The following is a 13,820-nucleotide window of genomic DNA, read 5'->3' as shown; positions in this document are numbered from 1 at the left end:
ATTGGACTTATGTGTTTTCAATACTGGTATATGAAAAAGGTGGACAATTATGAAACAGAACTGGCTTCATGCTTCATCTCTACCATACTGGATTGATCAGTGTTTCCTAAATACTTTTCCTACTTTCCTTCCTCCTGTGTCTTTACAATGTTAATCGTTGGCAACATTTCAACATGATAAACCAAGCCTGACTTTTCACAGCAGGACTACTTCATGTGCCATTTTTCCAGGTAGCTGTTCTGTGTAGCCTAAACCTCTACCTTCTTCCTACCATCATTTTCCTTAGCCGATCCATATAATTCTGGAATGTGTTTTTATTCTTTCATAGGGCAAAAAGGCAAATAATTTCAGAAGCCGGTATCAACAAGGAGAAATCTAGGGGCAGAGAGTAATGATAACTGTGGCTAACAAAAAAGTGTATATATTAGTCTGTTCTCATGCTGCTAATGACATACCCGAGACTGGGTAATATATAAAGGAAAGAGGTTTAATTGACTCACAGTTCAGCGTGGCTGAGTAGGTCTCAGGAAACTTACAATCATGGCAGAAGGGAAAGCAAACACACCCTTCTTCACATGGCGGCAGCAAGGAGAAATGCAGAGTGAAGGCAGGGAAAAGCCCCTTATAAAACCATCATATCTCCTGAGAACTCACTATCATGAGAACAGCATGAGGGTCACCACCCCTATGATTCAATTACCTCCCACCGGGTCCCTCCTATGACATGTAGGAATTATGGGAACTACAATTCAAGATGACATTTGGGTGGGGACACAGCCAAACCATATCAGTGTATATCCAGGCTAAAATAATTGTTTAAACTCTATGGCCAAACAAAGCATGCATGTGGGCCAGATTTTCTCTACTAGCTAATGATATGGTCTGGTATAATAATTATTTTCCCTAAGAAGTCTCTTCTTCCTAACATTCTCACCTTCCTACATTTATCTATAACTATACATATAAAACTCTATATTATTTAATTTACATTATATAATTGTATATTTGTAATTGTTCTGAGCTTATACATTTTCTATATATAGATTATAAAATTTTCAAACTGACAGATTACTATCATGTTATAATTTACTCATCTTTTTGTTTCATAAAGCCAAGCAAAGTAGTGCTCTACAGCTAGGTGTTCAATTAAAGCTCTTCTTTTGTGGTAGTGGTGGAGAAAATGCAAATGACTTGTCTTTTCTTTTAAATATTAGTTTACATAGGAATGAAATATGTAATCCAGAACAAATAACGTCCTTCATTACTCATCACATCCCCGATGCTAAATTAAAAACAAAAAACAAAGAAAAGCTTGTATATACTTTGCCATTGGAAAGGACAAACATATTTCCAGGTAACTCAACTATGATTACAATAAATGAAATTTGGGAAAAAATGTTCACTTTATTATTATAGTAATTTTCTTTGTCTAATTAATTTAGACTTTTTCTTAGTTTTGGCCACCTGAGAAGCAGAACTTGAGAGGAAGGATTGAGTGCCATTGATTTATTGGGTAGTTGCTTCCTCGAAGCACCAGCAGATAATGGGGACAGGTGAGAGGGAAGGGAAGGCAGCCAGGGAAGTCTGAATTCTGGAGCAGATTACTGTGGTAGGCAATTGAGGTGCAATGCCCATGGGAGGGAAATAAATGAAATAAATGGGTTCAGCGTTTTGTCACCAGAGGGGTGAGTAAGCTGGGGTTCTTACCCACTGTTCCCCATCCATTGTTGATTAAGGGATGCCTACAAGAGCATTAACTTTCTCATCCATCTGGCTTACTCTGAACATGAGCTTAGAATACTTCCAAGTACAGAAAAAGGACCTCAGGCAGGTGCTTTTAATAAGTAGATTTACCGTGTGCAGGTGAATCCAGAAGAGATGTTGGTGGGGCAGAAAGGTTTCTGCTACAAGTTTCTCTTTGTAAGCTAGCCCCCCATTATTCACAAGGAATAGATAGTTCCAAGATCTCCAGTTCACGCCTGAAACCGTGGATAGAACCAAACCTAACTGCCATCGATCCAAAAACATTTCTGTTCATGTCTTCCACCTACACATTGAATGCCTTTTCCATCTTAACTAAGCACTTAACATGCATTGTGGCTGTAACTTTTGCAGTTTGAGGTGCAACCGCAAAAGTAGCATGAATTTCTTTTGCCTTCTTCACAATTTCACAGACAGAAGATTCATTCTTACATTAGATCTTAGCGTCAGCGTAAGATTTTTTTTTTCCTTGTTGAAAACTTTCACCTTTTCACCTACAGGAAGCATTTTATGGCTTTTCTTTGGCATATCCAAATTGCCAGCATCATTACTCTTGCACTTTGGGAGCCTTATTAGGTAAAATAGGGGTGCCTTGTACTGCAATACTGTGACAGTTGCTCTAATATCCCAGAGGGCTACTAAGTGACAGGCGGGTATAGCATGGTTCTGCTGGACAGGGGATGATGCATGTCCTGAGCCTGAGCAAGATGGAGTGGGATGAAGGATTTCATCACACTACTTACAAGGGCACATAACTGAAAACTTATGAATTATTTCTCGAATTTTCCATTTTATGTTTTTAGACAGCAGTTGATGGTAGATAATTGAAACTGTGGAAAATGAAACTGTGGATAAGGCAGGATTTCTCTATTTTAATTGTGCATGTGTTATTTTGCAGAGAAAAACAACTTACGTAGTCTACAAAAGTGTCCAACCCTCGGTTCCCTGCCAACTGGGTAGCAGCACCCATTTAGACTTTGTTTGATAAGCAATCCTAAAGATTACTAGCTCTTTGTGTAATGTTTTCTACATGTTAGGCACTGTTCTAATGGTTTCATATATATTAACTCCTTTAGTTCTCACAACTGTTTTTTCTGTGAGATGGGTGCTATAACTTGCCCTATCTTACAAATGAGGAAAGGTATTTCAGTGTCTTTTGATTTAAATAGCTTCCCTTTGGTTTAAACATTTAGTTTGTTAAAGGTATAACTCCCTATATACCTGCCTTAAATAAGCTCTTTTACATAATTCAGTTTCATTAGGCAAATACGCAGGAATTCCCAGATTTTAGCTTCACGCCCCAATGTGGCAGCTCTCTATGTCCTTGCAGTAGCATAGAAGATGGTGTTCTTCTCAGATCAGTGGACTATCATGTCATTTTGTTCTTGGACTAAGGCCCTGTGAGGTGCAACTGGTCCACTTTCATTTTTGGTCAGAGAAGGAGAATAAGGAATTATATGTTGGTACCACTACTGGAATATGTTACTTTGCCAGAATTACTTTGTTCATCTCCCGGCCCATGGCAGCCTTTACACAGACCTAAGGCCTCTGCTAGTCGAATGGCATGCTTATATCCTTTTCAGGACATGGGACTCCCAGGTCCCTTGCTGCCATGTGCAGGTCATAGGGAAACACAGTGTATGCTACAGTCTCATCCACCTAGTTCCTCTCAATAATGTCATTGGCCCATCCTCCCACCCAAAGTAGAAAGTAGCATCTAAGAGTCTTCTAGAATCCTGCCATCTCATCCAAGTATCTCCATGAAAGAGTTACCCAATAAATGTGTACTGGGAAAGTATTATATAAAAGGCACTGCTCCAGCAACTAGAAATACCACAGCCTACATCTAACTAGATAGGGAAAAGTAGACACATAAAATATACAAATTTTTCAACAATTGTACACTAAAATAATAAACAAGGCCAGTGAGTTACAGTGATGACTGGTGTCTGGCTGAGGTTTATATAGAGTGGCCACTGAAAGCCACAAGAAGAAATGGTCAAGAGCACTCCAAGTCGAGGGGAAAGGAGGATGTCTGGAGGGCAATGAGTGAGGGAGCAGAATGGCAAATGGAGGTGGGTAAGGTTGTATGGATAGATGGAGACAGGCTCTTTTGGAGCCTCAGAGGTTGTGTTATTGACTTTGATTTTTATTTTAAATGCATTGAGAAACCATTAAAAGACTTATACAGAAAGAAGACCCAGAATATAGGTAGAGATATACATGGGTTTGTAGTGTGGAGGTGAGAAGATAATGGTCTTTCTGATTGTTCAGGTTTCTGCAGAGAAATCTACAGGAAGCTCATAAACTGAGAATGGAAGATGAAGTGAGACAGTTTGAGGATGGAGGAAGAGGTCTTCCTTAGTTATTTCAGAGGAGAGGATTTTCATGAAATTTTGCTTTTGACTACTGTGATACTCCAAAGACATAATTTTCTTAACAATATTATGTATCATCTTTTAAATAAGTATTAATTTACTTGGTTTAGTTCTCGATGGGGTTTTTCAAAGTATCTATTCATATTTTTTGCCTTAGATCTTTTCAGTAATCTGGATAAGTGTTCTGACCAGGGAGTGACAGGTTATGACATTTCCATGTCAACTCTAAATGAAATCTTTATGAAACTGGAAGGACAGTCAACTATCGATCAAGGTAAAGCCACTTGTGTAATTCACAGAAAACCGATTCCCAAATGATCATGTATCAATTTAGTGTTTATAATTTCTTATGGGTGATTCACACTAAGAAATGTGATTTCATTCCAAATTTGGCTCTGCTGTTTAAGATGGGCTGTCATTATTTCTTAGCATCATTACTAAGACTGATCACAGATCCCTTCATGGAGTCTACCAAGTTTCCTTTTGAAAACTGTTTCCTATCCTCAGATGTTCCCTGCTTCTTAGATACCTTCAGGCTGTGAAAGGCTCTTAATTAGGGGAATGAGGTCTGAACATATTTTTTTTTAAGATAAAAATTGCTCTTAGCTTGTTAATATACAAAATTCCACTAAGGTCTTAGTGGGGAGAATTCTCAGCATCCACTTTTGTATATTTTAATGGGTGATAATAATCATTGTCATTATGGAGCTCCTCTTATGCTTAATGTATGGATATACATTGATATATATGCCTTCAACATTATCTTCCTATAATAACCTTTCCAAGAAGTGTCATTGGCACTGGTTTACAAATGAGAAAATCAGACCTGTGAGCAGTTAAGTGATTTTCCCCAATCACAGATGTAAGACTCATGTACAAATCTGGCAGTTCAGAGCTGATGATCTTTCCCCTCTACTACTAAATGATTGATACCTTAGTAGTAGATATTTAGGTGGTAATGATTGGCTATTTTTATGCAGAAGATTTCTTAAAAATCCCTCCAAGTAATGATACTCTTGGGAATTTCTTTGCTTTTCAAATATTGGGCACAATGAGATCACCATTTTTGTGAATTATTCTTTTGGTATGAATTCAGCATATTTTCTCACTGAGCATAGAATATGGGCATCATAACATGCTTCTTATATTGTTTGCACTGTAACCACAAGCAATCCAAAACTTTATTTGATTTAAACTTTTACCTTTTTATCACCATTGGCAATTACAAACTTAACTATAGGAAGAAAATATAGATGGCAGTGGTGAAGTATAAACTTAATAAATATTGAAAAACATTGTCTAAATAATTCCTTTGAATTTGTTATAAAAAAAAAAAAAAAGTAAACCTTTTTTTTTTTTTTTTTTTTTTTTTTTGAGACAGAATCTTGCTCTGTCTCCTAGGCCAGAGTGCAGTGGTGCAATCTCGGCTTACAGCAACCTCTGCCTCCCAGGTTCAAGCGATTCTCCTACCTCAGCCTCTTGAGGAGCTGGGANTTCTTATATTGTTTGCACTGTAACCACAAGCAATCCAAAACTTTATTTGATTTAAACTTTTACCTTTTTATCACCATTGGCAATTACAAACTTAACTATAGGAAGAAAATATAGATGGCAGTGGTGAAGTATAAACTTAATAAATATTGAAAAACATTGTCTAAATAATTCCTTTGAATTGGTTATAAAAATAAAACAAATGTAAAACCTTTTTTTTTTTTTTTTTTTTTTTTTTTGAGACAGAATCTTGCTCTGTCTCCTAGGCCAGAGTGCAGTGGTGCAATCTCGGCTTACAGCAACCTCTGCCTCCCAGGTTCAAGCGATTCTCCTACCTCAGCCTCTTGAGGAGCTGGGATTACAGGCGCCCGCCACCAGGCCCGGCTAAGTTTTATATTTTTGGTAGAGACAGGATTTCGCCATGTTGACCAGGCTGGTCTTGAAATCCTGACCTCAGGTGATCTGCCCACCTCAGCCTCCCAGAGTGCTGGGATTACAGGCGTAAGCCACCACGCCTGGCCATGTAATACTATTTTTAATATTACTAAGGAAAATCTGTGATGCCTCCAGGATGGCATTAATATTATAATATGTGTGTTTGTGTGTGTGTGTATATAGATTTCGAACAAGTGGAGATGATAAGAGACTCAGAAAGCCTCAATGAAATGGAGCTGGCTCACTCTTCCTTCTCTGAAATGCAGACAGCTGTGAGTGACATGCGCCTCTGGAGAATGCAAATCTTTGCCATGGCGTGGCTCCGTTTCTTAAAGTTAAAACGTCAAGCGAAAGTGTTGTTGACCCTGTGAGTAGCAGAGTACTGTGGTTTTGTTAGATCATGAGTTTCAAAAGAGGTTCAAACTAGAAGATAATTTTGAACACAGTATCTGACATTCCTGCCACGGGGTGGACAAATTCAGCATTTAAGTTTTCTGACAGTGGGAATACTTGAATGTTCACACTCAATTAGGCTTATACATGCAGGTGTGTTTTGTTTTCATGGTTTCATAACCTGGTGTTTATATAGTAATGCCTTCCGGTACTGTGTAGCATGCTAGGGTATTACCTTCAGAATTTTAGTACCAAATCATGATAGGCATAAGGCAGGCTTGGCACTCAACAAATACTTGTGGAATGTCTTACTAAATAAATAAAATTCCTAGAGATTCATATGCTAATGTTTCTTTATTGTTTAGATTATTGGTATTTGGAATCGCAGTGTTCCCTTTGATTGTCGAAAATATAATGTATGCTATGTTAAATGAAAAGATCGATTGGGAATTTAAAACCGAATTGTATTTTCTGTCTCCTGGACAACTTCCCCAGGAACCCCGTACCAGCCTGTTGATCATCAATAACACAGGTGAAAAGAAAAATAAAATTTAAATCCAGACATAAGTTATTTTTATTGTTGAATAGCACAGGAGGAGGGGAAAGTAAATCATAAGAGAAGAAAATGGGTATTTAAACTTCATTTATAGAAAACACCTTATGAGAAGCATATTTACTCTGATTTTGGAGATGCCAAGGATGATGAGGACAAGAGAAAAAGAACTTGGGTCACTGTATAACCTGGAAGAGTAAAGATGTCTATCTACCTGACTACCCTAAGCTATTACGTGACAAATACATTTCTATATTGGCGCACCCATTCTATTTTGAGATCACTTTGTTACACAGCAGCCTAACCTATACCACAAAGACAATGCACACTGGTCACCATGTGAAGATGGGCTATCTATCCCCCATGCCCCTTCATTAAGTACAAGATACAGGAAGACACCTTATTTTATTATCCCAAACAATGGGTAGTTGGTTTTGTTTTTGTTTTGTTTTGAGACAGAGTCTTGCTCTGTTGCCCAGGCTGGAGTGCAGTGGTGCAATCTTGTTTCAATGCAACCTCCACCTCCCAGGTTCAAGCGATTCTCCTGCCTCAGCCTCCTGAGTAGCTGGGATTACAGGTGTGTGCCATCACGTGTGACTAATTTTTTTTCTTGTAGTTTTAGTAGAAATGGGATTTTGCCATGCTGACCAGGCTTGTCTTGAACTCCTGGCCTCAAGTGATCTGCCCTCCTTGGCTTCCCAAAGTGCTGGGATTATAGATGTGAGCCACTGTACCCAGTCAGTATTTTTTTTTTTTTCTAACCGCTTAATTAACTTTGAAGAAGGAACTTTTATGTTAGTACCTCAGACGTTAAAAAAAAAAAATTACAGTCAGAGTCTTCCCTTGCCAAGTCCCTCACTCATTTGATTTTCCCATGGATTTGCGATTCAGGCCTGCGGTGTATGGTCTTTAAACAAAAATGGTCTTTTCCTTTCCGTTTCTCATTCTTCTTCTTGTTTTCCATTTGGGTTTTGGAAAGTAAATTTTATTCACCTCACTACCTTAAATGCTAATTGTATGTTTAATTTCTGAGATCTAGAAAGGTTTCTTTACCTATGAGCTCATAAGATAAGTAAATCAGGTCTCTCTTTTCCTCTTTGGTCACTCTTGAGGACAGTGGACTTGTATTAATTTATTTATTTTTTTGTCTCTGTACTTAGGTATTTTATGGTTTAAGTTGGAAGCTTCTGTGCCATTTTTTTCCTCTTTTCTCAAAATCTGACAATTATTGGTAACATGTTTATTTTTTAATGTGAGAATCCCTGTCTCCCTAGGTGGATGTGGGTCAGTATATGGCACTGCACCTCAAGTGACTGTGGAGGTGGAGTGGGGTGTGTGGCTGCTCAAGGTGTATGGAAAGCTTATTTTCTATGTGCATGTCCCTGTATCACTTGGTGGAGGGATCCTAATTCATCTAAGGTTTGGCCTTATTTTTCCAATCCCAGAGCCCACTATAAACTCCCATTTCAAAGGCAAAATAAATAAATAAATAAATAAAGTCCTTCTTATCCTCTTATTCATTCCATCTTGCCCGAATTATTGTCTGCAGTTACATCAGGTTTGCCCAGCTGTGCTCCTCAGATAATGTCTCTTAGTAAGTAAATATGGGACTCTTACCCTGAGGACAACTGCGGCTACTGTGTGTTCTGTGCCAAATGTGGGGAGGGGCCTGACAGGTCATCTTTTTTCAGGTATAGTTCACGACCCTGACTATAGCTTCAGAGCCCACCTTACCCTCTTGCATTCATCCACTCTGAGTTCAGGTATCCTGGAAACTGGTTTTACCTTCAGTTGTTTGCTCTGGTGTGCTCTAGGCTGTGAATTTTTCTCAGCTCATATTTCTCGGTCAGACGTTCTCATCTGCTTTCTTCTTTAGGGTCATATCCAAAACCCTGATCTGATGATGACATCCTCTTTCACTTCCTAAGAAAGATTATATTTATACAATACACATGTATGTAATATGTATGTAAATGTTTAAAATAAAGTAAAACATATGTATGTGTTATACAGACACATATATATTTACCTGTCCATTCTTTGGAAGAAGAACAAGGAAGAGAGAAGAGTGTTATCACTGGCTGTTTTAGGCTGGACAGTCTGAAGTACTCCTCATGAAATTATTGTATCTCCACAGATTATTCAATTCAAATGTTGTTGTTGTTGTTGTTTACCAAAAGTCATACAATAGAATTAGCTTATTTTTATGATTACATGTTAATTTGCATTAAACAGATTTATAAAGCGAATTCATTATGGTATGAAATTTGCTAAATAGAAGATGGTAGAGTGTGGGTCAATATTATTATTGTGATACCCAAAGAAAGATATTTGTACATAGTATTCCATAAATATTAACTTTAATCATGTGTATGATTTATTTTAAAAGTTTGATATGTGTTTTCTTACTTTTCTATGGCCTTCTCTTCTTAACTTCATATTAGAATCAAATATTGAAGATTTTATAAAATCACTGAAGCATCAACATATACTTTTGGAAGTAGATGACTTTGACAACAGAAATGGTACTGATGGTCTCTCATACAATGGCGCTATCATAGTGTCCGGTAAACAAGAGGTATGTTTGTCTTTTTGCTTTTATGAAAATAAGCAAAAGTACTACATGTTAGTTGTTTTAAAACTGCAGAAAATTAGTGCCAGTATACAGCAACTTGACTCAGAAAACATTCTGGGTTGTTATTTAATAAACTGTGAAGTTTTCCCAAGTTTTGTAAAACATTTTCTATCTTAGCTCTGTTTCGAATTAGATAATTTTACATTTGAAAGGATCTAAATTAAATTGTATTGTTTAAACTCAATAAAAATATTATAGCTTATAATTATCCATCAATATAATTATGGATCTAAGGAATTTTATTCAGTAGCTAACTACCTGAATGTTTGTTTTTATATATTGAGAAAATACATTAGATACTATAATATCTACATGAAATCCCTGAGAAAAAATTATTCTCGATCTGCTACCTTAGCATATGTCAATTTGGGTAAAAGAGTCAAGCCATAGAGATTCATCAGAGAACAAGACTATTGAAAATACTTTTTTTGAGACAGTCTTGCTCTGTTACCCAGGCTGGAGCGCAGTGCCACGATCTCGACTCACTACACCTCTGCCTCCCAGGTTCAAGTGACTCTCCTGCCTCAGCCTCCAGAGTAGCTGGGATTACGGGCAGGCACCACCATGCCCAGCTAGTTTTTGTATATTTGTTAGAGAGGGGGTTTCATCATGTTGGCCAGGCTGGTCTTAAACTCCTGACCTCGGGTGATCCTCCTGCCTTGGCCTCCCAAAATGCTGGGATTACAGGCCTAAGTCACTGTGCTCAGCTTCAAAATACATCTTAATCTTAAGAACTCTTCAGTCTTATTTGCATTCTAATAAAAGCAAGGGGCCTAATTAAGTGAAGCTACCTCTTTATTTCTTGCTACAAAGTAAAGTTTTTAAAAAGAGAAGCCTTTGAAGATGTATTACTGAATTCAGTTCTGTGTAAACTAAATATGCTATAAAAAATGTAATCCCTTTGTGCCAGTTTAGGGAAATTACTTTGTCAGTTACTATGTTACCTACCTCACATATTTACTATATGAACTAGTGGTAAGATTTAAACAATAAACCTCCTAATAGACGCATGAACATTTTCCTAAACATGAAGTACATAAACATAAAGATTGCTTTAGGAAGTGGGGAAATGCTTCTTTGGCAGGGTAAGCATGAATATTTAATGAACTTCATGCTTATCTCCTGTCCAGAAGGCCAGCATTCCTTTGCTACTGCTGCCTTTTTTTTTTTTTTTTTTTTGACACAGAGTCTCACTCTGTCGCCCAGACTGGAGTGCAGTGGTGTGATCTCGGCTCACTACAACATTCACCTTCCGAGTTTAAGTGATTCTTCTGCCTCAGCCTCCCGAGTAGCTGGGATTACTGACATGTGCCACCACACCTGGCTAATTTTTGTATTTTGTAGTAAAGATGGAGTTTTGCTATGTTGGCCAGGCTGGTCTCAAACTCTTGACCTCAAGTGATCTGCCCGCCTTGGCCTCCCAAAGTGCTAAGATTACAGGTATGAGCCACCGTGCCCGATCTTCCTTTGCTTCTTCATCATAAACTGACAGCATCTCCTTGTCAGGGAGACTTTTAAACTCCACTAACTGAAATTTCCCCATCAGCAAATTGAAGACAAAATTATCTGAAATTAGTAATACTAATAAAAATTCATATTGATTGTATGCTGACTCTGTGCTAGCGCTTAATGTACATGAATAGAGTGTCATTTAAGCCCTGTAACAATCCATTTAGTATCTCCTTTTCATAGATGAGGAAGGTAAAGCTCAGAAAGTTTAGTTAACTTGAAGATGGACACACAGCAAGCATGTGGCACCGTTAGGATCTTTTATACATAAACCTTGCCTTTGTTCTTTAAGAATTTAGTATTAACATTATTTATTTGTTTCTGTTTTAAGGATTATAGATTCTCAGTTGTGTGTAATACCAAGAGATTGCACTGTTTTCCGATTCTTATGAATATTATCAGCAATGGGCTACTTCGAATGTTTAATCACACACAACATATTCAAATTGAGTCAAGCCCATTTCCTCTTGTAAGTATTGGATTTACTGAGTCTAAACAATTAAGAATTGGACAAATAGCCTATGTTTTCTCTCTTTAGCTTTTAAATATCCATAAGTGATTGTTAAGCCTGAAAATTATTATTTTGTCCTAATATTTTAAATGAGTTATAGCAAACAAAACAGGATTTCTTTTTCTTGCCAAGTTATCAGATAATTATCATGAGGGAATACTTTTCAATATTTTGACAGTCTTTTAGGGAATGTTTTGAAAAGTTGTACATACTTGATTGTGGAAGTGTATGAGAGAGAGAAACAGAAGAAAGAAAACACCGACTTGGAAATCAGGAGCACTTATAACCCTGGTTACTTATAAATCTATTATAATTAGTTAGTGGACCCTCCATTGACTAAATGTATAGTAGACAGACTAATATGAAGGGGAATCTGCCAGTTCTGAGGCTATCTGTTGATTTAGTTCTTCACCTACTCATAGTTGCTCTATGTTGCGAGGGAGTCTAATACACACAGGCTGCATTGGATTCTGTGTCAGTTGGCTGTAGTCTGGCTTCAGACAGTTTAGACACCAGAAAGCAGTGGTGGGAGACAGAAAAGCAGAGGACCCCCTATGCTGGGCTCCAGTCACACCACCTCCTTCTGTTGTTCCTGCAGCCCAGGAGCAACAATGGCTTGCTTCTCACTTCACCATCCTTGTAGGATGCTCATCACCCACCTAACCATGTCATTAAGGAATTGCACTCTAAGTACTTAACGTAGTCACGGTTTTCTGGTTAGACCCTGCCTGATACCAACAGGGGTCTCTCAAAGCTAACTCTGTTTCACACCAGAAGTTTAAAATATCAAGAAGCAGGATTAGAAATGGAGCCATCCAAAGCGAAGTCCATTGTGTGACAAAAGTGTGAAGTTCAGTTTTGGCTTCACTGAATCAGTGAATCAGTGGTGCTGGGAGAATATGCAAGCGCAGATTTTCTGCAAGCCATGGGGACAATGGGGATGAAATATACAGTACTTGAGATGTTCGTGACAGACATATACCTCCGTGAGTTGAGTATGAACAACTGATCACGTAAACGGGTCTGCTGCACAGGGTGACTTGAGGGAAGGGGTGTCTGAAGGGAATTCTCCAGAAAGTGGAACCAGAGGAGTAGCAGAAAGAGACAGTGATTACCTCTCCCCTTTGGAAGGATAGCAGCATAAGCCTGTCTCATTGCAGAATTATTTTGAGACAGGCTTATGCTGCTATCCTTCCAAAGAATACATCCACTCAGCTACTGAGGTTTCCGTCTCTGGGTTTGCTCAGAAAGATGTGCTGCTCAGGCCTGAATTATGTGTTCATCAGAGGTCCTAACTTCTGAATTATTAGCTTCCTAATGCCATTGTGTTTGCTCAGGATCGAAATGGACTGAAGTCCATAGCCACTCTATTAGGAACCTGTTCCCCACTCCCACTTCCCCATGGCACACACCTTTCCTCCCTCATTCCTATGATGAAAAATGGAATTTGCAGACATAGCCCTCAAAACCTTAAATAAAGTTAAAGAATTACAGAATTATTCTGAGACAGGCTTATGCGTCTATCCTCTAATTATATCCATGAGGTGGTCCTAGATGCTGCTTGAGTGTCCACTTGGCCTAGCCTCGAGTGGATGCTGATTTGGGGGCAGTGATTTAAAGTTCCTTTCCCTGAAGTTAAGACAAGCAGCAACAAGTTTTCTTCTTAGTTCTGTGCTTCAGAACACATCCACCCAGCTACTGAGGTTTCCATCTCTGTGTTTGCTCAGAAAGACATGCCACTCAGGCCTGAATTATGTGTTCATCAAAGATCCTAACTTCTAAATTATTATGTTTGTGTTGTGGTAATAATGCATGATATAAAATTGACCATTTCAGCTGTTTGCAAGTGTACAGTTGAGTAGTATTAAGTCTACTCACAGTGTTGTGAAATGCATCTCCAGAACTTTTCCGTCTTGCAGAATTGAAACTCAACGCCCATTAAACCTTTCCCCCTCCCCCTATCCCCTAGAAACCACCATCCTACTTGGTTTCTATGAATATTACTAGTTTACATACCTTATATAAGTGGAAGATTTGTCTTTTGGTAACTGGTTTATTTCACTTAGCATGTTTTCCAGTTTCGTCTACGTTGTAGCATGTGACAGGATTTCCTTCCTTTTTTTTTTTTTTTTTTTTTTTTTTTTTTTTTTTTTT

The 13,820-nt window shown here is 38.1% G+C and overlaps 1 protein-coding gene across 1 annotated transcript in view; it reads left to right on the top strand.

Annotated features, from left to right (window-relative positions):
* The window catches only part of ABCA6 (ATP binding cassette subfamily A member 6), a 63,824-nt gene that overhangs the window by 29,830 nt on the left and 20,174 nt on the right, over positions 1-13,820 (top strand). Inside the window, 6 exon segments of the mRNA XM_017863698.1 lie at positions 1,215-1,354; positions 4,297-4,413; positions 6,249-6,432; positions 6,824-6,990; positions 9,456-9,589; positions 11,487-11,624. Coding sequence (XP_017719187.1) covers positions 1,215-1,354; positions 4,297-4,413; positions 6,249-6,432; positions 6,824-6,990; positions 9,456-9,589; positions 11,487-11,624 — 880 coding nt within the window.

The sequence above is a fragment of the Rhinopithecus bieti genome, unplaced genomic scaffold (assembly GCF_001698545.2).
Source record: "Rhinopithecus bieti isolate Rb0 unplaced genomic scaffold, ASM169854v2 scaffold_2349, whole genome shotgun sequence".
Taxonomy (NCBI): Eukaryota; Metazoa; Chordata; class Mammalia; order Primates; family Cercopithecidae; genus Rhinopithecus; species Rhinopithecus bieti.
Note: the sequence above shows the minus strand (reverse complement) of the source record. Positions and strands in the feature narration are given on the sequence as shown.